This window comes from Tasmannia lanceolata, unplaced genomic scaffold (assembly GCF_043159265.1).
Source record: "Tasmannia lanceolata isolate RefF3 unplaced genomic scaffold, GAP_Taslan_0.1 ptg000008l, whole genome shotgun sequence".
NCBI classification, from domain to species: Eukaryota; Viridiplantae; Streptophyta; class Magnoliopsida; order Canellales; family Winteraceae; genus Tasmannia; species Tasmannia lanceolata.
In genome coordinates this window covers 12,142,841-12,165,588 of record NW_027518685.1, presented here as the reverse complement: position 1 = coordinate 12,165,588, position 22,748 = coordinate 12,142,841, and the positions used below count along the sequence as shown (strand labels likewise).

General features: G+C 37.1%; 1 protein-coding gene and 1 pseudogene across 4 annotated transcripts; one reads left to right on the top strand and one right to left on the bottom strand.

Moving 5' to 3' along the window:
* Positions 1-4,259: 4,259 nt before the first annotated feature.
* LOC143882989 (uncharacterized) lies at positions 4,260-8,366 on the bottom strand (annotated as a pseudogene). The gene is made up of 9 exons (XR_013252331.1): positions 8,194-8,366; positions 8,034-8,098; positions 7,862-7,906; positions 7,620-7,671; positions 6,296-6,596; positions 5,408-6,154; positions 5,198-5,294; positions 5,048-5,102; positions 4,260-4,485 (listed from the first exon to the last, which is right to left on the bottom strand). The product of XR_013252331.1 is annotated as an uncharacterized LOC143882989 (transcript).
* Positions 8,367-9,882: 1,516 nt separating this feature from the next.
* LOC143884369 (SLH domain protein) lies at positions 9,883-21,685 on the top strand. 3 transcript variants are annotated; one of them, XM_077387892.1, is made up of 12 exons: positions 9,883-10,358; positions 10,517-10,603; positions 10,918-11,094; positions 12,428-12,516; positions 16,383-16,471; positions 16,588-16,691; positions 16,783-16,891; positions 16,981-17,056; positions 17,129-17,273; positions 18,058-18,589; positions 20,116-20,308; positions 21,370-21,685. In XM_077387892.1, exons 1-11 carry the CDS (start codon positions 10,103-10,105, stop codon positions 20,297-20,299), a joined length of 1,848 nt encoding a protein of 615 aa, XP_077244007.1. In that variant the 5' UTR covers positions 9,883-10,102; the 3' UTR covers positions 20,300-20,308; positions 21,370-21,685. The 3 variants fall into 3 exon arrangements, with proteins under 3 accessions (XP_077244007.1, XP_077244008.1, XP_077244006.1); XM_077387893.1 differs by having other exon boundaries at positions 10,909-11,094; positions 17,159-17,273; XM_077387891.1 differs by having other exon boundaries at positions 10,909-11,094.
* The last annotated feature ends 1,063 nt before the right edge of the window (positions 21,686-22,748 follow it).

Sequence of the window (22,748 nt, the reverse complement as noted above, 5' to 3'; positions counted from 1 at the left end):
ACCCGGCAAAAAGTGACCCGCGCCCGGAAATTATGGGTCCGGGTCACCAATCATTGACCCGTTTGAAATTGACCTGAGGGTCGACCCGGCCCAGTTGAGAAGTGCAAAAGGTGTTATTTTGGCACCTTTTGACTTCTTTTTTTTCCCTAATTGTCATAGTCTTTGCTTTTTCTTTTTCTCTGTAGTTTTTTTTAGTAATTGCCATATTTTTGTACTTTCTTTAGGTTTTTTTTTCTTAATTTTTCTACTTTGCAACCATTTTTCCGTTATTTCTCATTTAAAACGTAGTACCCGTGATTATTATTTATTGCTAGCCACTTTTTCACAAATCTGCCAATCTTTGCGGTCGACAATAAGACAAATCTCTCAAACAATGTACAACTAAGGGTGTAGATGCTTGAGGCTTTGGATCTCAACCGTGAGGTTGTTGGTTCAAATTCCGAAGCCTCTTTGTCAGCAGAGAAGGTTCAAGGAGGAAGAATTAAACACGATACTCGTTGTTCAGGCTGTAAGGTCTGTTCTCGAAAATGAGTTGTTTAAGAAGGGGGCTCATAAATTCGAAAGTAGGTTTACTTATTCTCACCACTGCTACTCTCTCCTCTGAGTCTCGAGTCTGACCAGAAACACTTGGTGGGCCCAACAATAAATGGTTTAGATCATTGAAGATGGACACCATAAAAACTAAAAACTGTATTTATTTTTTTTCTGAAAAAAAGTCACTCGACCCCACCTAGTTCAAAGATCCAAACCGTTCATATGTTGGGCCCCAACGTAAATAAAAACTAAAAAAGTATTTAAAAAAATAAAATAAAGGTCACTTGAGCCCACCTAGTTCAAAGATCCAAAACGTTCATTTGTTGGGTCCCATCGTAAATAGGGCCTTGGTCATAAAATCTCAACAGGATGATCCAAACCCTCCAATAAACTTGTACAGATCAGAGTGTTAGGATTATTATGTGGAGATGATTTTTGGGGAAAGGCCTATTTACATTGGGGTCATCAATTGAATGGTCTGTACATTAGAATAACATGGGCAGCAATGAATTTTCTAATAAATATAGGGAAGTGATATATCAGCCGCTTTTGATTACTTGGGACACCCAGCACAAGTGTATCAATGATCTGACTAGAAGTGCATCAGCCCCTTTGTGGTCATTGATACACTGCTGCTTGATGTCCCAAGTAACCAAAAGGGGCGAATATATCACTTCCCTAAATATATGCTTTTATACGGTGTTTGAATGAAGGTGTACGTATTTTTTTTTTAATAGAGTGGGACCCACCTTGTTCTAAGATCTGAAACCATTCAGTTGTTGGCCCCCCAACGTAAATGCTATGTACCATGAAAAATCATCTCCATGGGATGATCTAGCTCTTCGATCTATAGACATTTCCACATGAAGGAGTTTATATACATATTAGATGGTTAGGATCATCCAATGAAACCCGGAAGGGTGTGGCTCTTTGGCGTAAAGTCATGGGTTTGCTCCCCATTGACGAGCGTTCGAATCTCCCCTTGTTTACCCGATGCATGTGGTCTCCGGGTGCCTGCGCGCATCCCTAGTGACTAGTCCCGCCCTACAAAGTGGCGTGGGGATACCCTATGGCACAAAAAAATAAAAAATAAAAAAGGATCATCCAATGAAGATGATTTCTGGGGCACGAGTACAGTAATGTTGGAGCCCAACAACAGAATGGTTTGGATTTTGGAACAAGGTAGACTTCATTGTATTTCTGAAAATATATGCTCACCTACAAACAGATGCAGTATACACTGGGGCCCACCTATTATATGGCACCTAATCCATACACGACAATATAGCACGCAACTTTTGGAAAATTTATAAGGGCCACTTTGTTCGAAGATCCAAAACATTAATTTGTTGAGCTTCGACATAAATAGGCTGCACCCCAAAAATAAGGGCGATGATATTTTCACTCCCCCTGCAGTACGCATTCGCTCCCCTTATTAATGCTTTTTGACGTCAAATCAAGTTAAAAGGGGAGCGAATGCGTACTGTAGGGGGAGTGAAAATATCATTGCCCAAAAATAATCCTATTTACTTTTTGCCACAACAAACAAAGAGTCTGGATCTATTGGATCTTCGAACAAAGTGAGCCCGAGGGATTTTTTAAAATTGACTGAGAATAAGTATGGGTGTTCAGATATCTAAATAATTCAGTTGTTAGGCCTCACCAAAGGTTGAGAGAGAAAGAGACGGAAGAGAGAGCACCGGTTGGGGGCTTAACAGCCGGTAAATGGGAGCAAATTTATCAGCCCCAATTTAAGAATTATAGTTACTACTTAAATGTATTCTTTTAATTAATAACAAACTTCATTCGTCTGCTATTTGGATCTTTTAAATAGAAAATCGAAAAAATCTCAACAAAATATGATCCTATTTTTGGGTTCTAGAGGAGGTCCCTTAGAAGTGGGACACGTTCGGTTTCTCTTCTCATTCCTTCTTCTCTCAAGTACTATATACAATTTGGTCTCGGTTAGGTGATATAGGGATCCATTTTTAATATTGAAATGAGATTATTCTTGTTCGGTGGATATGACGGGGTTTAATGGATCACAACAATGTTGGAAATCTTCCAAATAAAGTGGTTTTGAAAATACTCTTTATCTTCAATTTTAATTTCTATGGTTATCTATTATTTTGCATAGACAAAAATTAATATCTTTACCGATTTGCCAAATTTGAGGGTGTTTCGGGTTTAATTATGTTTGTGCACAACATCAAGAGATATTACTAGATATTCTACCAGGCTTCATTGCATCTCGGAGGCAATACTCTTCACTGGTCTTCTCTTTATTTCTCACCAATATTCTTCATCTCCTACCCTTCCTTTCAACAAACATTGGGCCCAATACTACGGCATATTTTTAGACTGTGGGAGTGCAAGCTGTGCAACTGAGGGCGATTTTTGGCAATTCGAGTTGAGTTTTTTACAATAAAATAGGGTTTGATTTTTGGATTAGAGTTGGTTCCAATTCGTTTTTTAGTGAAATCTCAACCGGACGCAACCGAAACTGCACCCTTTGAATGAAGTCTACATTGACAGAAGCATGCGCTATAAGGGTTCAAAGAAAATAAGGTGCAATCCGTAAAGCTAGGGGTGGCCAGAACCGAACCAGAACCGAAGAACCGAACCGGAACCAAACTGTAAAAAAATATTTTTGGTCCGGTTCGGTTCCACTGATGAAGAACCGAAATTATTCGGTTCTGTTCCGGGTCTAATGTTCTCGGTTCGGTTCCGGAACCGAAGAACCGAACTTTGAATATATATATATATATATATATATATATATATATATATATATATATATATATATATTACATATACTTAATAATTTAAATTACTCATAATATTAATAAGTAATAGTTAATACTATTCTTATAATAAGAAAGTAACTTATATTATAACTTTAATTAAAAGTTTTTATAAATTATAATTAATAATTAATAATTAGCCATTAGAACCGAAGAACCGGACCGGACCGAACCGATTATGTTCGGTCCGGTCCTACTGTGTACTACGGTTCGGTTCGGTTCTTACGGTTCATGGAACCGAGAACCGAACCGGTTGGCCACCCCTACGTAAAGCTGATGATTGACTCACAATCGGGTCTCATTATCCAAAACAAACAGGGCCTAAATGCAATTTCGAGTCTATGATCAGTTTTGGACTCAGACTCATTTATCAAAGTAAAAAACGAAGATGGCCTTAGCAAATGCCGGAAGTTGGACTAATCATTTGCTACATGCCAAGCAAAATTTAAGTATCAAAAGGCAGCATGATCTTTCTGTCAAGAATTTTAAATGCTTGTTTGGTTATCCTCGGATGGAGTACTTGGGCCATATTATTTCTTGGAGTAGCGGTGGATCCAGCCAAGACTTATAGGATTGTCTGCTGGTCAAAACCAAAAACCAAAAACCATCAGAGTCTTGGGCAGGTATTCAGGGGGTCCAACTATGGAAGGATCAATCAACTTTTCATGGATATATGCTCAAAAAAGGACTTTCTACTGGACTAAAGAGGAATAAGCTTTGGAGATAAATTTTCCATACACTTCTGTGGCTGATTTAAAGCACATGTCGTCTATTAACATCAACAAAATAATTCGGCAAATACCCAAAGCAAGCCATCCCATGAAATATAACAAATAAGAAGAAACATATTAACATTCTTCTCTCTATAGTGTCACAGTAAATGACCCAAAAATAAATCACACTACAAAATAAGCACACCCAAAAAATTAGCAGTCTTATTTAAGATGGGTTAAAAAATCTGAATCACCAGTTGATGAGGCATAAAAAATGATCAAGTCAGAGAAAAAATTGGAAGAAACTTCCCCACAGCCTAAATGACAAGTTTTCCAACGGGACAGACGTGTTAAAAGTGAATTCATAAATAAACCAGCTTCAAGTGCTTTCTTCTCCATTCTCCGACAATGATTGGAGCACTTGTCGGCAGAACCTGCAACAAACACAAAAAAGGTCATTGACATCTGATCAGCAATATATAATACCTATTTTTCCGTCATTAGCACATCTACAGAGTAAGCTAATAAGAAAAATAAAAGAAAGAACTTCAAGCATTGAATCACAATATCCTTGTCGCAGCAGCTTTATGTGTCTAGCCTTGAACATTGAGGTGCTCCCCTCTTTCCCATGATCTAGAGACAACCATGATCTAGAGACAAAAATAAGACCATATATTCTTTTCAAGTTGGAGACCCAATACCCCTGGTGGGGGCACGAGGTCCGCAAACTTAGGCCGTTTCTGGCCACCAGGAAAAGTATATCAAGAAAAAAAAAATTCCATGGAATAATTGTGGGGCAGCTATGAGAGATGGGCGAAAACCAGGTAAAGAAAAAAAAAACAATTCTAAATAGGTATTTTTCTTTCGACTAGTTTTAGGGATTTTTTATGTAATGACCTTATAAAAGAAATCTGTAAATGCATATAAAACGGTAGCAAATAAATGAAAATAAACTAAGTTTCAACATTGGGAGCTTTGAATCACAATATGACTTACCATTCCATAATCCGTAACAATCACTGATACATAATCTGAAGGAGTTACATCATAACTCTTACAGAACCAGACCAAAATAAGAGATTGCAAATTGATCAGATAAAATCATATCAGTATGTACTCCAAATTGTTTGAATTTTGAATACTCACCTAATATTGAGAAGTTGTAAATTTTTATTATCAGCCCAATTATCCAGATGATTGAACTCCTTTCTTTCGGGAATCTTTGAAATTATGTCAGGATCACCTGAAAGCAACGTGGCAAGTGTCTGTACATGAGCGTTCCAGAAAAATATGTGCTCAATTATAAGTTTACAGACTAAAGCTACGTGAATATCAAACTGTTTTAGGTAGACATACCAAGCTCATTAAAGCATATAGAATCAAGTTGTGCCCTTGCATGAAACTTATAAGCTTCGCAGCATACTAAGATGGGGACACGGAATTCACGGGCAACCATAGCCACACACGCAGTTCCAACTCTCGAGTAAACTGTTCCAATAGAAAATACAGAGGAAGCTCCCAGAAAAACCCCCGTGACTCCATCCATGATATAAGAAATAGCATTTATATGGGTATATGTACAACTGACACCCTTTTCCACCAGCCTACGCAGTAATGCTTTACCTTCAAGCTTTGTACGGGAGTCCACTACTATAACACGGAACTTTTTCCCAAGCTCATGTGCATTTGATAGTAACATTTCAACAACACGTGATGAGCCATATGTGAGAAGTAAATCCCCATCTCTTATATTTTTTACAGCATGCTTGACTATTATCTCATCCGCAAGTACTATGTTCTCATTTATAAAATGGTCAATATCTGACTGAAGAGTGGCTTTTGCTTCCAACTCTGTGAGAGTCAAAGGTAAATTGGCAATTCTATTCTTCAAAAACCTAGTTGCATTTTCCATGCTGATTGAAGGGGGCCTCTACACTCGGTCAAAAATGACATAAAACTACCAATTTTTTCGGTTAAATCTCGAACAAGAACTCTCTCTGGTGGTGTGGAGTAATCTTTTATGGCCTCTTGAAATGCTAGAAGCAATGCAACACAGCGCGAATTATCCCCAGAAATATCGCCAGCCAAATACTGTAATCCAACCTGATAATAATTGGCGGAAAAGACATTAGACAAGGTAAGTTGGTAAAATCTGTTTGTTCAATCAAACTCAGATCATGAAGTGGAGCATACAAATCTTTCAGTAAATCTGATTTGCACCAAATAAGATGGCCATGGACATACCTTGTAAATGGCAGGATGCATCTCATCAACTTTGAATTTTTTTGACTGGAGATCAGGAACCTGGGATCCGTGTGGACAATGAGGCAAATGTCCAAACAATTCAACTCCATTTTCATCATCCGTTTGCTTCACCATTACACGCCTTTTAGTTTTTCCAACACTTTGCTTACCCTTGAATTGCATAGCAGAGTGAAACTGGTAGACCATCTTTCTTTTGTGAAGAAGGTTTCAAAACGTTAGCCTGATTTAGCATTCAATGGCCGTAGTTCTCCGGGATAAGCACCCGACTTTCTTCCTTCACCTACAATTACCATCAAGTGGGAAAAACATACATAAGGGTGATATGGAGACATTTTTTTTCATGAAATAGCCAAGATGATGGGAGTATGACTTAAAATTGTTTCAATTACACAACATTTGAAGCATTTAGAGAAAAATGTTAACAACCGACAAAAGAAATATGCCGAATAAAAACAAACTTAGGCGATATGACCTAAAAAACAGTAACCTTGAGAAGGAAATTCTAACAATTGACTCCATCAATAAAATCTGAATCATCAGCTAGGGTTAATGTAACACTTTCTCTATTACTCTTTCCATCTCGTTAGTATGACATGTTAAGCAAACCCTCACACATCATGAACACCATAAAATCCATTCTAGCTTCTGGCTGCTCCTCAAAAAGATATCAGACATTACTATTTTAACATAGGCCACATGCCATTGCTAACAACCACAAGAGTGCAAATTCACTAAAATCCATCACCATCACACTAAGTCTTGCATGACCAAATTTCCGTCGATTGCTGATATTGCACCACTTAAAGAGACATTGATACCCAATACAATATCCCCTGATTGCCTCCCTAATAACATTTTGAACTTTTATCTATAGTTCTATACGATAAATAATGGGAAAACTTGGGTGGACCCGAGCATATTTAAAAGCATAAAGAGCTTATTTAAAACCTTATAACTGTAAAGTTTATTTATTATTTTTTAATAGTGAAATATTATTAGAAAACAAGGCAAAGAGCAAAGCCCTCGACCAAGTTGGTCCAGGACCACAACAAAAACAAAGACAAAAAAAAATACAAGACTGTGATCAGGCATCACTAACTCTGCTCTTCCAATCATTCTACGGGCCAGAGCATCGGTCCCAGTTACTTGGTTTCATTTTCTGATGGGCGACTTTAGTCTCCAATAGAAATCTATTATTAACAACAAAACAGCATTAACTAGATACAAAAGAGGCACATTGTAGTATCACTAGTTCTAATACACCTGAAAATTATATAAGGAGAAGAAGAAGTATAGGAATTACCTATATGTTTTGCTGCGACTCTTAACTCTCTCTGCAGTTTTTGGGATATCTTCTGAAATTTTAAAGAAAGAACAAAAAAAATAAAGGGTTATTTCAATCAATCTGTATATTCTCTAACCTCAAATGGCGTAAAATTGTTATAAATTATATGTTGAAGGGCTTGAGTAAATAAAACAAATATAAAATCTGAAATTTTCCTTAACATAAAATCTGAAATTATATGCAATAGAAGATAGTCATACCAGATTTGTCCGGGTGAAGAAACACCTCGATAGAAGAGTAATTGTCTGAAAATCAGCCATTGAGTAAATAAATAAACAGAAATTTTAATTTTTCTCATGACTTTTCTTTATCCTGCAATACCTAAAATTTGGATCGAATAAAAGAAAATAAAATTTTGCACGACAACGTTACCAGATCCTGAGGGTTGAGAAAATTCTTCAACAGATGATTGGGTGTAAAAAAATCGGCCATTGTTCCTACACAAGATCGCCCAAAAAAAAGAAAAGAAAAGATGAGTACAAGACTAAGAAACTAAGAATCAATAATAATGGAATAGAAAGCAGGAAGTTACTTGGAGGGAATTTAGGGTTTCAGTTTAGGCTCGGAGTCGTAAACACAGTCGCCATTAAAGAGGTTTAGAGAATTTTGTTTTTGGTAGGTAAGGTTTAGACTTTAGAGAGAAGTGACACGAGGGGAGTCGTTATATAGAAGACGCGCGAATATCAGTTTCGTATAACAAATAAACTTCGACTTCGTTATATGGAAGACGTGCAAATATCAGTTTCTCATAATGATAAAACTCATCTTTCCTAATATAGAGGTAGGAGAAGTGGAGAACCAAAGATTTATAGAAGCAGCGAAGGAATAAATAGTAAAGTAGGAAAAAGGAAACTATGCCATTTTACTAGGATTTAGAAAAGTTTGGAGAGGAAAAAATATTTCTAAATTTTATTACTTTCTTTACACAAGCAGATGAGTTAAACCAAGCCTAGGCAAGGGTCTAGGACACTCGTGAAGGTGTATTTTCAATGTAATAAATTTACATAGGGATTAAGAGTTTTACATGGCTTGTGAGTCTTTTTTCTCAAACAAACAATGTGTAGATTTACATTTCCAATGCACCCCTCGTTAACGAATCCCTTTTAATTTTACAAACTTTCAACTTATGATAAAGTCCCTCTAAATTATGCATGCTCATATAATTTTTTTTTTCCATTTGAAGGTTTTTTCTAGCAATCCAAACAGGGCCTAATTGAAAGGGAAAGAATGGAAAAGGTTAGCTTTTGTTGGCGGAACCCTAGACGATGCTTGATGGAGCACCGGATCCGATAACACGAATGCAGACAAGCGGGCCCCAGTGAGTGGCTATTAGGAAGAGCCTCATATCCACCTCCTTTTTAGTTTTTAGCATTTTCCTATGGGAGTGATAAATCGAGCATAGGGGGTCGATTTATCACTCCCCTTTCCTATTATGAAAAGGCATATATTTTGCATAGATTGGGCCCACAATTGATCAGTCTATATGATCCAATTGGTGAGCCCCATCTATTATTTACTCATGAACAAAATATCACTCCCGTGAGATCATCCAACCGTCCATCAGTGTAATCTTGGCCATCAAGGCCCTGTCTGTTTATGATTTTGACAGCCCGTTGTGAGTACTAAATCGATTATTAGACCCAAATTTAAACGAACGAATGTGTATTCACAATCCATTTTTAGGTCGTTGATTAAACAAAACTGATCCTAACATATTGCACTTTTTCGAGCAGGTGAAAAAAAGGCAGGTGATGCAACTTTCTCAATGATCCAAACCATCTATTTCCCATATAATTTCTATTTCCTGTATGAGTTTGGATGCAAACTCTAACAATAATCAACTATTCTAAGGGCTCGTTTGTTTTAGATTATGACAACAGATTGTGGAGTCCCCAACCGATTATTAGTTTCAAATTTAGTGCAATTTCCTGTCTAATAATTGGATGGGGACTCCACAATCGGTTATCATAATCTACAATCGGTTATCATAATCTAAAACAAATAAGAGAGTGTTTAGATCAAGGGAAAAAATTATGAAAATTTTTCCATAGAAAAAAAATTCGAGGGTCTCGTAGGTCTGCAATCTTCCTTGAACACATGGAACATTTTCAATTTTCAATTCTCAAAAAAAAAAAAAACAAAAAACTTTTCTCTGGAAATATTTTCCCTGAAAATAATTTCCAAACTAATCGAAACTTGAGAAAACCGCCCCAAACACACGCAACCCGTCGACTGTTCCTCCTAACCGGCCATCAAATGCACTCCCAAAAAAATCCCTCATTTCGCCATTTCCCTCCGCTGCCGATTTTCACCGCTTCATCTGCACTTGCGTTGCGCCAAACCCTAGATTTTTTGGAACTCAATTCACCGATTCCAAATTCTGAAAAATGAACCCTAGTTCCTACATTTAGATTTTCAAGAGTCCAACAACCCATATAGAAATGAGCTCATCTCTTTCTCCTTCCTCCCCCTTTACATTTATCTACAATCGCTACCATTTTCGCTCTCCTAACCCTTCCCTAGCATGTTCTTCGAATCCCTTCCTAAATTTTCACACTTCTAGGTATAAGAGACTCACTCTATTAGCTTCTGTAGCCCAACGAAGGCTAGAATCGTCTTGGATTCCTTCGGACTGTAATTCAGATGAAGATTATGGTGGCTGGTCAATTGTCGAAGCTCGAATCGATACTAAGAAAGGTCCCACTCTCTTATCTCTCTATTCCATTTGAAAGAAGACATCTTGATCGTCACATAGACATAAATTTTCCTTGATTTCGATTTGAAATGACAATGTTATGCACATCAGAGAGTAGGTCTAAAAATTTTAATTTTTTTCTTTTAACTTAAATATGCAGGTTGGGGGAAGTTTTTCTTATTAGGGATTGGGACTTCGATTGCAATCTTACTCGCTGCGATCATTCAATGCTCTGCTTCAGGCAAAGGTTCGCATCACATTGCGCAAGCCTATTTTTATATGAGTTTTTTTTTTAAAAATTTTCTATATAATTTCCGTTTTTATCTATCATATAATGGAGGAGCATCTATAGACAGAGGAGAATCATAGGCTAAGTTTTTGTTTTTTTGTTGAATTTCAATGCCTTGTATGCGAACTCATTGTTTCAGTAAGTAAATTTTTTTTCGTCTCCCTAGCAATTTAGTTATTTTTTAATTTTGAAATATTGTATGTATGTTACTTTGCGACTTATACTTCATATGTGCTGCTATGGGATTTGATCCATGACTATAGGGTTTGCAGGTTTCAAGTGTCGAGTCAGTGCCCCGTTGCAGTCTATCCGGGGGCTGTTCATAGGGGCTGATTCTGAGCCAGAATCAGTCAAATTAGCAGATTCTGATGCATCTCAGATGGATACTGAGTATACGTCTCGAGCGGATAATCTTGCATCAGATGCTTTGGATTTGCACCATGTAACAGGTATTGTTTATTGATAATTCTCAAGGATGAAGTAATCTGAAAACGGTCTTGATTTATTAGTCTGTCAGTATTACTGTTTTTCATTTGGTGGGTTCTGTTGAAATTAATGGCACTGCGTGAAGGACTGGACCCATGATTACTGGAGTGATATAAGGGAACTGTAACACATAAGATATATCATTGATTCTTCAAACTAAGCTACCTAAATTATCATAACCAGATTAAAAAGTTTCTTGCATTACAGTTCCCTAACGCATTACAGTTTCATTGGAACTTTATTTTGATGATGTAGATAGTCAGCTGTGTAATCAGCTTATCAAATAATTTGTCAGTATTACTGTGTTTCATTTGCTGGGTTCTGTTGAAAATTTCTGGCACTACATGAAGGATTGGACCCAGATGGTTACTTGATTGATACAAGGGAACTGTAATGCGTAAATGGATCCATGATTCTTCAAACTAAGCTAACTGAAATATCTGAACCAGACTAAAAGTTTGAGTTGCAGATTTTGGAGATTGACAAATTTCATTTACCTCTGCTATGGAATGCATTAAAGGATGTTGATGTATCATTATGCTGAGGTTAGAAGACTCAGATGCCCTTTTATGTATATCTTTGACAAATTTCATTTACTTCTGCTATGAAATGCATTAAAGCATGATGATGTATGTCTCTTTGATGTTTATCTCACCATGATAGTAAAATAGCCCATTGGATGCCCTTGGGTTTAGTCTTTGCTTAGCCACAACAATGTAGATACATCATCTAAGTTATCATTGGTTTGCTCACTATTAACAGTGAGTAATCCAAGTGGGTCTGTCTGTGGTGCACCTGATGATCTATAATATAATCAAACTTGAATGAAATCATCTTTATGTGACCAGTTTATGTGCAAAGGGATCAATATTCCATTTTACATCATGGTTATTGAGTTTTCCAGATGCAGCCTAAAATCATCTCATATTTGGATGGCAGGAAGGGTTAAAAGCCTGAAATTTGGTTCAGATTTGATGGTGTCTCAAGTTTGAGTCATCTCGAGCCTCTACCGAGTTGTACTATTATGGAGCTTTTTTGTATATTGTCTTATTTTTCCGTGTTGAACTTACAGTGTATATGCGTTTTGTAGCTCCATGTATACTATTTCTGGTCTAGTAATCTTCTTTGCACATTTTCTTTTTAATCTACCACATTTTTCAGCAGTAGAATGAATGGCTTGCAATCATCATCTTGATCTTTTTGTTTTTCTTTTACACCTATATCTTTCAGTGCATATGACTTTTTTATAATTTCTAACTATTCTCTTCCTCCATATGTGCATGTGTCTTTCTTTAGCACCAGGAGAAAAGCTTAAGCGTGTAATTGTTTCAGTTCCTGCGGATCCCACCCAAGAAGAAGCCCTCTTAGTTCTGAAGAAACTAAAGGTTTGTTGCTGGGAGCACTTACTCCAACCAAGAAGCAATGGTCTTGCTAGCATTCGTCATATGTGTCTAGGCATTCTGGAGCTGTGTTTGAATTGATGTGTTTACCTTGTGTTTGGATAATATTTTGATGCTTGGTTGGCATTAAAGCATGTATTCTTTTGTGACTAGTAAGTGGAATTCTTGTCATTGGAATCTTTGACCTGCCAAACTATGACAATGGTTGCTGGAAGAAAAGAAAGGAAAATAAATTACCCACCAAGGGGGAGTGAGGGAACATTCTAATGATAGTGACAATGAAGAATAAATATTTATTTTGTTAAGACATATGAATCGAGAAATAAATGAGGTGTAAGCATTATTTTTTCACAATAGACTACTGTGAAACTATGATTTTTCCAAAACAACCAACTTACTCTCTCAAATGTATTGTCTAACAAGAGCATATTAACTATGGTTGTTAATCCATATTCAGAAGATAAAGCATGCAAAATGATTGTTTAATGACATACTTTTCCTCGTGAAATTTCAGAAAATTTTACAATGTTGATATGCATATCATAGTTTTAAAACTCCCCTAAGTCATCGTGGACTCCCTTGGGTCGACTCCCTTTTCCCTTGGCCGCGTTCCGCATTTTGCCCTATAGAGCCAATAAGAACTCGTTTGACTCTCCCGAGTTATTATGACTGCATCAACTGAGTACTCAGACCACATCACGCCGAGTCGACTAGGATTTTCTTTGACCTCGTTTTGACCCACATCTGCATTTTGAAACACTGTGGATGGGATACAGATAATTCAATAAATTTCAGTTGATCATCCTTGAATTGATCCTTTCCATCACCTAAGTCACAATAAAATTATTTTTATCATGTTTTTATCCTTTTCCTAAATTTATGTGTATTCAAAACCTTTAGAAAAAATTTGTGTATTCAAATAATTGCATTTATTTCCTACTTGTATGCTGTATTTTATTAGAATGACTTTTCAAAGCGAGGTTTAAAATTATCAAGGTTTCATCTGATCAAACTCATTATGAGTCAACACAACCAAGTTCTCAAAATGTTTAAAATTTGGTTTCTTTTTAAATATATGAGATAAGTTGTAACCAGTGGATTGAGCTTCTTGAGTTTTTATTTGAGTTTCTCAAGTTCTTGATTTTTTTTGTGAATTGCACTCTCAAGTTTTTGATTGAGTACTGTCGCTTTTGTAAGGCGTTGCGTTCGCTGGTCTCCCAGCGGGCGCGTCAACGAAAGCGTAAATCAAAGGTTGATTTAACCTGCGAAATGCAGAGCTCTCTAATCTTTCAATGGCTGTCAGAGAGATTACTCTCCTATTGTCAGTCATCATAGCAAGGTTCTGCTTCTGCACATTCCTTCCACATTTTTTTTTTAAATTTTCAAAAAAAAAAAAGTTCTTGATTGAGTACTTTGAACTGAGTTGCTCAAGCTTTTAGCTGAATCCAATCAAAGCCTAGTGGAAGAAAAGCTTGGCTTCAGTCTTGATCTTGTTGAGTTAATCAACTTGACTGAGTTTTGATTTGACTCATGTTTTTCAGACTATCAAAACGAACAGCTTGGTAAAATGTTTGAATTCGAGGAAGAGCGGAGGATGTATGATTTTTGTTGTTGTTGTTGTTGTTGTAAAGTTGGCATGGAGAAAGTCTATGATAATGTTGATTGTATTTTATGAATTTTATTTACTTGAAATGACCGGTTTTCTGGGAGTTATAGAGGTCTGAGAGGGAAGGTGACCTACTGTCTCCATTCGTGTTTATGTTGGTGGGCAAAGTGTTAACCAGGCTTTTTATGAAAGCTGAATTTTCATGGTTAATAGAACTTAAGGTGGGAGGACCTTGATCACTCAATTTCTCACTTATGATTTGCAAATGATATACTTGTCTTTTATGGATAGTCTATTGATCAAGCTAGAAATTTGAAGTGTACATTAAGATGGTTTAAATATAGTGTCTAGTTTGTAAGTGGACCGCAAATATGAAGGCAAGGGTGAAACCACAAGAGAGAAGAGTGTTATTCTTTGGCAGAAATGTTAGGTTGCAAGCTTGAAACGAGGTTTGAGAGGGAAGCCTCGATTGGTTGTAGGATGGGGAATGAGACCAAGGGAGGTATATTGAGTTCATTGTACCCTTGGTACTCAGGTAACGATTTAGGAGAATGCATTAGGTTTATTGGAGGTGTTGATCCTGAGGTTCTAAGAGGATACTTGGTGATGGAGTTTACCTGCGAACATATTTGTAGTCAGGATTGGGGTTAGTCGTAAAGACTTGGTATGAGAGAATGGGACATAGGGTAGTACACTCCTATAGTCCATGTTACATGGATTCTTCTAACTAGTCGAAGTACCCATGTCGGACATGTCTTTGGATTCGGATACTTCAGATCTGAGTTACTTCTAGACCTCTTTTGTTTGTTTTTTTCTAAATAATACTAACCGAACATTACAATTACCGCATGTTTTGAATTCTGCCCATCCCAATAGTAAGTCTCTTAAAATGGAAGTAAAATATTATATCAACTCAACCTATTAAAATTTTCAATATATATCTTAAAATTTGAGACTAAACTATATAGGCTGGTTGTTCATTAGTTCTAGCAAGGAAGGAGTTTTGGGACTTAAGTTTTATGACATAATCTGCAATTGGAAGGAGGTTCTAATAGGAGATCCAAGAAGGAAGTGAGCTTTTCTATTTAGGGTGTCATCGATAGCTCTATCAAGACCAGTTTCTGTAGGAGCTCAATGGGAAACTCTGGAACTCATGAATATGAGTAACTTTAGTTTTATTTTTTAATAAGCAGTAAACTAGTCTCAACTCAACTCAACTAAGCCTTTGTCCCAAACTAGTTGGGGTCGGCTAATGAATCCTGTAGAAAATTTTCATGAAGAAGGTGAAAGAATCTACCCGGCCAAAGTGACTAAGTCTAATCCTGTCACTAGTTGGATTCATCTACATCATTTTCTTCCATTCTCTCCTATCAAGGTTGTGTTCTCTTTTATATTCCTAGCCATCAAGTCTTTCCTCACTGTTTCTACCCAAGTTGTTTTCGGTCTGCCCCTACCTCTTTTTACTCCATCAACTTGGCACGAGTCACTTCTTCTCACTGGAGCATCCAAAGGCCTACGTTGAATGTGCCCAAACCATCTTAAGCGGTGCTCTTTCATTTTCTCCTCAATTGGTGCCACCCCCACCTTTTTACGGATGTCCTCATTTCTAATTCTATCTAACCTTGTGTGGCCGTACATCCATCTAAGCATTCGCATCTCCGCTACACTCATCTTATGCACATGATGCTTCTTGGTGGCCCAACATTCTGACCCGTATAGCATGGCTGGCCTCACAACTGTCTTATAAAACTTTCCCTTCAACATGGTAGGGATTTTACGGTCGCACAGAACTCCTGAAGCATGCTTCTACTTCAACCAACCTGCTTTTATTCTGTGGTTAACATCCTCTTCAATCTCTCCTTCCTTATGTAGGATTGAACCAAAGATAGTGAAAGATATCCCTCTTAGGTACCTCCTGTCCAGTCATATTTACTAGTCTAAGTTGAGTTGAGTTGAGTAAACTAGTCTAAGTTGTAAATGGATAAAAAGAATGATTTACATGTTATTCTTGTTTTGTGTTCATATTAGAGTGGATTTTAGTAGCTGTCACAAAACCTGGAAGTGTTCTTATGTTCTGCGGATCTAGATTTATTTCCAAGAGACACAGTGGCATTGTTTTGTTTTTTTCTCTGAATGGTGAGACACTGTGGTATCGTATGTGGCTGTATATCTGTTTAAATCTTGAATCATAAAGCTTTAGTTCCCGTTCTGAGCATGGGCTAATAATTGTCTTTAAAGCATACAGGTCATTGAAAACGATGTCAAGTCAGATGAGTTATGTACCAAGAGGGAATTTGCACGATGGCTAGTTAAAGAAAACTCTTTATTGGAAAGGTAATTGATTATTACTTAAAAATACTTCATATTCTTTTTTTTTTTATGAAAGAGAAAAATACTTCATATTCTGAGCTCAATAATTTATTTAATTGGTTTTTCTGTGCCATATATAGGAACCCAAAACATTGGATAGTCCCACCTATGTTAACTGCTGGTTCCACGGTTGGTGTGTTTAACGATGTAAGTGTCGCAGACCCAGATTTTTGGTGCATTCAAGGTAAATTTTTGTCTAATAAACTCTGATTCTAGCTTAACTTCGTTTGAGAAAGTATCTGACAATTTTGTCACATAAATATTGCAATTTAAAGCCCTTGCGGAAGCTGGCATTGTTCCCAGCAAGCTAATCTCCCCAAAGTTTGGTTCTCTGGATGTGGATAGCTCAGAACGCCAAGCTAGGGTTGAATTTTTCCCAGACAGGTAATGCAATTAACTGTATTTTATGCAATATTTCTTTTCATAGACAATATGAAGGTAGTGATATGGGTTAAATTTATTTGATGTTGCAGTTTTATATCTCGGCTCGATCTGGTAAACTGGATAACCCAGTTAGAATATTCACTCTTGCCAGGAATAGAAGAGAAGGTATCCAAGACATTTTACCGTTGAAATTTATGTTGATAGTTGCGATTATAAAAAACGTCTATAATTTTGTAGGTCTTAAAACCTAACTTGTTTACAGTCCAGATGTTAAGGAAGGGAGTGGGTTTTATGGATGTGGAGGCAGTGGGTCCAAGTGCATTACCAGAGCTGTTCATGGACATGTTGGCTGGTGACAAAAGTATTGTTAGAAAAGTTTTTGGTATTCTCCTCCCCTCTTTCTCTTATTCAATTATTCCTCTGTAGTCCACAATACTGTACATTTATCCAGGTTGTGTCAGAACAAATTTTAGCAAAGCTGACTAGCCTTAATTAATCTTCTAACTAGTTGAGTTGTTGCCATCTGATACACACAATGACTTGGGCTTTGGTGTTTAAAGTGTATTACTAGTTAGTTCCTTTGATTATCTGTGTCTGGGGATTTGTTCATATATTTTGTTCTTCTTTTCGTATTTGAAATTCAATCATTGGTGGTCCAAAAAGGTCATTTGGCAACTCCTCCAAGTGGGGCCAGTCTCTCAACGTATATTTTTCTGATCTTTTGCTGGTGTGGTGTCTGTACCATTTCTGAATGTTTTTCAAAATAATACCTGTCATTAATAATATAGATAGGTTACCCTTTATTTCTTCTGTTCCTGCAGAAGTACAGATTTTTTTTTCTTCTAGGGCTTTTCCCTTTTTTGCTAGATTTTATATTTTTTCTATTGATCTGATTTATTTTTGTGATGTCCATTTCCTTCTGTTTATTTTCAAAACAATGGTTCTTAAACATTTTTGTATCAAAATACGGTGTCACTAGTCAAGATTATATTTCCAGTGATGTATAGCATACTCATGGATGTTACATTATCATCTGTGTAAGCGGGCAGGATGCTTGCACATCCGTCCTCATTGTTTTATTTATTTAGTTATTTTTAGTGAGCATTTTTCTGTTCAATTATTGTTAGCTAAACTAATTCCATCCTTTTCAACATTCCATTTTACAGGATACAGCAGGCGGCTTCAACCCCACAGACCTGTTACTAAAGCACAAGCAGCAGTGGCACTGACAAGTGCCAGGATGACAGATTTAATTTGTGCTGAATTATCAAGACTTGAAGCAGAAAATTCATCAAGGCAAGTTGAGATGGATGCAATAATGTCTGAGTTACTTCTCAGAGGAGAAATTCCTAGGTTTTGGGAGGGTAAACTGAATGAAGAGAAAGCCCATGGTTTGGAGGTTGAGAGAGAACTCCATGCAGCCACTCTTGATCTGGAAAAGGAGAAGTCCATTCGAGCCAAGAGGCTGGCTAAGTTCTTGAGAGAGAAGGCGGCTCTTGACTGTCAAAGGCAGCTGCTCTTGAGTTTCAAGGAAGAAGTGAGGGGGATGTATGAAAGGGTAGCCTGTGAGACAGCTAATGCTGTAGCTGAGCAGCGGAGGGTAGAGGAGCTGTCCGCTGATTTACAGGCCAAACAAGAGGCAATGATTGAGGAGAAATGTATTCTGGAATGTGAGAAAGAGGCGGTCCGACTCCTTAGGTGAGTCTTTACCTTGGCTCTGACTGCCTTACTGACAAATGCAATAGCTGGGTTCATCTATCTTCGGTGTTCATGTAACTTGATCCCCCAATAAGGGATTTTTAAGTATGACATTCACCATCTTACAATTATGATTTAATAATCATAGAGGTCATCAACGAATAAAGAGTATATTAATGAAAATGGAAAAAAAGATATTCCAAGCTTATTGAAGTTGAGACATAGTACTAAATTTCCAATAAGGTACAATACTGCGATTGAAATTGAAGAGATTACTAGTAAATTAGAAGAATTCTTCTCAAATGTGTTATTAAGAAACCAGAAGTCCCTTGATATGAGGTGATCCAATGCCGGTAAACTACCTCTAAACATGCTTTTGAATTTTCCCGAAACGACCGGAATGTTTCAATTTCCATCCCCACTGAAACGAAATCTACATGTTTTCAGTTTTCCTTCCACGTCATTATTTCTCTGAAATTCTGACCCAAATTCCCGAAATTCGACCGAAATGGCCAGAACGACAAAAAAAATGGAAAATGTTATGATATGCATTTCATTCCATTAATGGAGAGAATGATATTTGGTAGTCAACATTGTTGAACTTCACAACAAAGTAATCATATCTTTGAGGTTTGCCAAATCCGACACTCAATGCCCGTGTTGTATTCCAGCACTCGTACACGTACTGATGCAACATAGAGCTTGCCCCTACTTTCTCATCTCTCTTCTTCTTCTTCTTCTTCTTCGTCTTCTTTTTTGTGAATAGTACTACCACAACTTTACAACATAGGGCTTGCCCCTCTTATTTTCTCATCTCCACTTTGTTTGAATTGGATTTATAGTTAATTGTTTTAGTTAAGTTAGATTTTTAGAGATTACCATTTAAGAGGGTGTTTGCTGTATAGTCTTCAGCTACTCTCTGCTTTCTTTTCAAGCTTTCATGATATGGTGTTGTTTATTTTGAAGGAACAAAATCAAAGCTTAGCTTTTAGTTCTTATATTATTCTATAATTTTATAATTTCTTCCTTTCTCAAATCTAGATTTTTGGGGTTTCAATCTTGGGCAAGTAATATTTTAGATTCTTTTTCTTCTGATTTGGAGAATGTCAAATCAAGTATTCCATTCAAAAAAACAAGATGAAGTATTCCTTAACGTCTCTTCCTACAAGAGTCTCGGTTGTCAAAACCTGTTAACATCAATGATTTACATTGAGTGCACATTTTCATTTTCTAAAGTTCAGGCTCTATCTTTTTATTTTGTCTGTTTCTATATAATTTTTTTATCTTGAAAATGAAAGAATTGATACGCCTTGTCATTTCTCTGCACATCAAAGTATATTTTCTTTTGTGGACGGGAAAAAATGTTGTAGAAATCATTCTCTGTTGAACCATTGGGGGGGGGGGGGGGGAGAATTTCTCTCATGTTATGTTAAAGAAAGTTAATGTGGCCGAAGATGGGGCTAATGTCATTATCAGGGAGAGGTGGTTATAATATTTTTCTCATCCATGCAAACAATTCTTTGTAGGTCTTGGATTGAGGATGAAGGAAAGAAAAACCAAGCACGTGCGAAGGTTCTTGAGGAGGCTGGACGAAGGTGGAAATGGAACACCAGTTCTAGTGCTACACAGACATGTTCACCTCAGAATGAGAATGCAATCGCATTGCAAGAAACCAGTGCCATGAGGGTGGCAGAAAATGGGCGTAGTTGATCTTTAGAGGTATTTTTTCTGTTTTCTGATTTCTCTAGCTTCTCTAGCTCTTTGTAGATAGAAATTGGTGTTATAAGGAAAATGCTAAAAATAAGGGGGCTGTAACGCACTTTCCTAAAAGACATTTATTGGGCCCCACATGTACCTCGTGTATGGGATCAGATTCGTTGATCCAAATGCCATTGAGAACACCTTGATCGGATTGTCCTAGGACCTTTGATCATCAAGCCTCATTTAAGGCTCTGCCTAGACATGGTAATTGGTAAACCATTATTTGTGTAGTCCTTTATCTTATGCATGAGATGTCCATTCAGGATGGGACCATGACCATGTTGGTCTCCTCAGGATGTTCTACAAGATCATCTGTCTCGATTTCACATACATGTCCCCCTATGAGACTCGAAAAATTGCTTTTACCATTGGTCCCAACAATGACTTTCTGCCCACTCGTTCTCTACTTAAGAGCTATTAATACTGGATTTTCTTTAGCTCAAATAAAGTAGTCAAAGTAATAGGCCTTTACGACGAATGGTCCTGTGTAAAAAGTATGACCTACTTCAGACTATGAATCATCTGTACCATCCAATTGTTGCACCTTCCTTTCACTCTGGACCTTCCACACAAATGGGCCATTCTTGGATGGGCTGTAGGCTAAAACTTACAATGATCAAATGATTCTAAACAGTAGCTTGCTGTACAGTTAGCGTGGGGCAATGGACCATAAGAAGTGAGGCTAAAACTTACAATGATTAAATGATTCTAATCATTGGCTTGCTGTACAATTAGCATGGGCAATGCCATTCAGAAAAAAAAAAAAAAACAATTAGCGTGGGGCAATGGTCCATAAGAAAGTCAATTGACTGAATGGCTGCGATCATTCGTTCGGTAGATTATAGGCTATGACCTAACAATTGGGTGGTCTGGATTGATAGGAATGTGACACTGTAGATGTGACTTACATGTCAACTTTCAATGAAGAGCATTGTTCATTTATGTTGTTTCTGTAAGAACTAGAAAGTTAAATGGGTGATGTTAAAATTGTGGTTATGATTATTTGAAATTCTTTTCAGGTGGTTTTGCTAAATGAGTATTTTGGGTCAGAGGATAAGGAGGTGTGCAGAGTGTGCTACTATGAGTTTAGTGTCTTTATTCATTTGGGAGTACATCACAGGAATGGATGCTTTGTTGTTTGTTGTCCATACTGTAAACGGCAGTGGCGGGAGATTTCAAATTTTGGTGTGTAACAATAGGGCACTTCTCCATCTTTGTTTGGGATGTGTATTCAAGGTTAGATAGAAAATGAAGTTTCAAATGCCTCTTTTTAATGGGAATTTTCACTGAACATGGCACATAAACTCGGTAAGATTAACAGATATTGTTGTTTGATGATCCATCTGAGAACTAAATGGAGTGGTGTCCCTTTCTAGTGGAGCCCAACAACTGCAATATGGACCTTTGAAACTTTATAAGAACTGGATAGGGGTGCAATTTGGGTCGGATCGGGTTGAGCTTTTGGTAAAAATTGAATTGGAATCAATCCGAACCCGGCTCGATTTTATGGTAAAAACTCAACCAAAATTCCCAAAAATCAACTCGCTTTGCACCCCTAGAAGCAAAGAAGACTCACAAACCCTAGATTGTGTCCTCCAACTATAACCTGCAATGATCTCGACCATCTGTACCATATAGTAGATGGGCCAATGTAAAGATATGCACTGATCAGTGGCTGTAGTTTTGGTTGACTGGTTGCTGGCCATAAATGGAGGGCTGGGATTTGCCTGATCAGTTTACGTTGGCCCATCCCGACGAAACCGAAACTGCCTTAAAAATCATTTTTTCCCCCAAAATGGTTTTTACAATCAACCATTTATCTGGCCGGAGAAATAAACACTTGCTCTCAAACGGGCAGCAGCTAGTGCCAATTATTCGTTTCGGTTTTACTCCACTAGTTACTAAACTTACTACTCTTTAGAATAATCAGCCATTGCCCTTATTTACAGAGATTACAGGAAAAGCATTTTAGCAGATTTTTTTTTCCTAGGATTTTCTTTTTCATTTTTCATGATTTAGTGGGAAATGATATGGTCGTCTTCTTTATAGAGACTTTATAATAAATTGGAAGGTCCCTCTGAATAAAACTTGAACAGCACTGGTTCAAGTTATTTTTTTTTTCTTGTGTAATCAAGCACTGGAAAAGCAGGAAATTTTGGAAAAGCTTTTTTTTTTCCCAAAGTTTTTCAAAACAATTCCTACCAAGAAAGTGCTGGAAAAGAAATTCTTTCGTTTTAGCTGGAAAATAAATGTCTAAAAACTTGGGCTCTTATTTCCACTTAGAAAACGCATCAGAAAATGGGTGAGATTGGAAAAAGTACTACTTTTCTCAAGTGTTTTTTATAGGAACCGAAAAGCCCTCAGAAATTGCCAAACATAAAATAAGGGTATTGATAAC

Excerpts from the sequence above, each read along its gene's own strand:
- LOC143884369 (XM_077387891.1), top strand. The coding sequence starts at position 10,103 with ATGAGCTCATCTCTTTCTCCTTCCTCCCCCTTTACATTTATCTACAAT. Across the intron at positions 12,517-16,382 it reads TAGTTCTGAAGAAACTAAAG|GTCATTGAAAACGATGTCAA; the intron begins GTTTGTTGCTGG and ends TAAAGCATACAG. Across the intron at positions 17,057-17,128 it reads TGCCAGGAATAGAAGAGAAG|GTCTTAAAACCTAACTTGTT; the intron begins GTATCCAAGACA and ends ATAATTTTGTAG.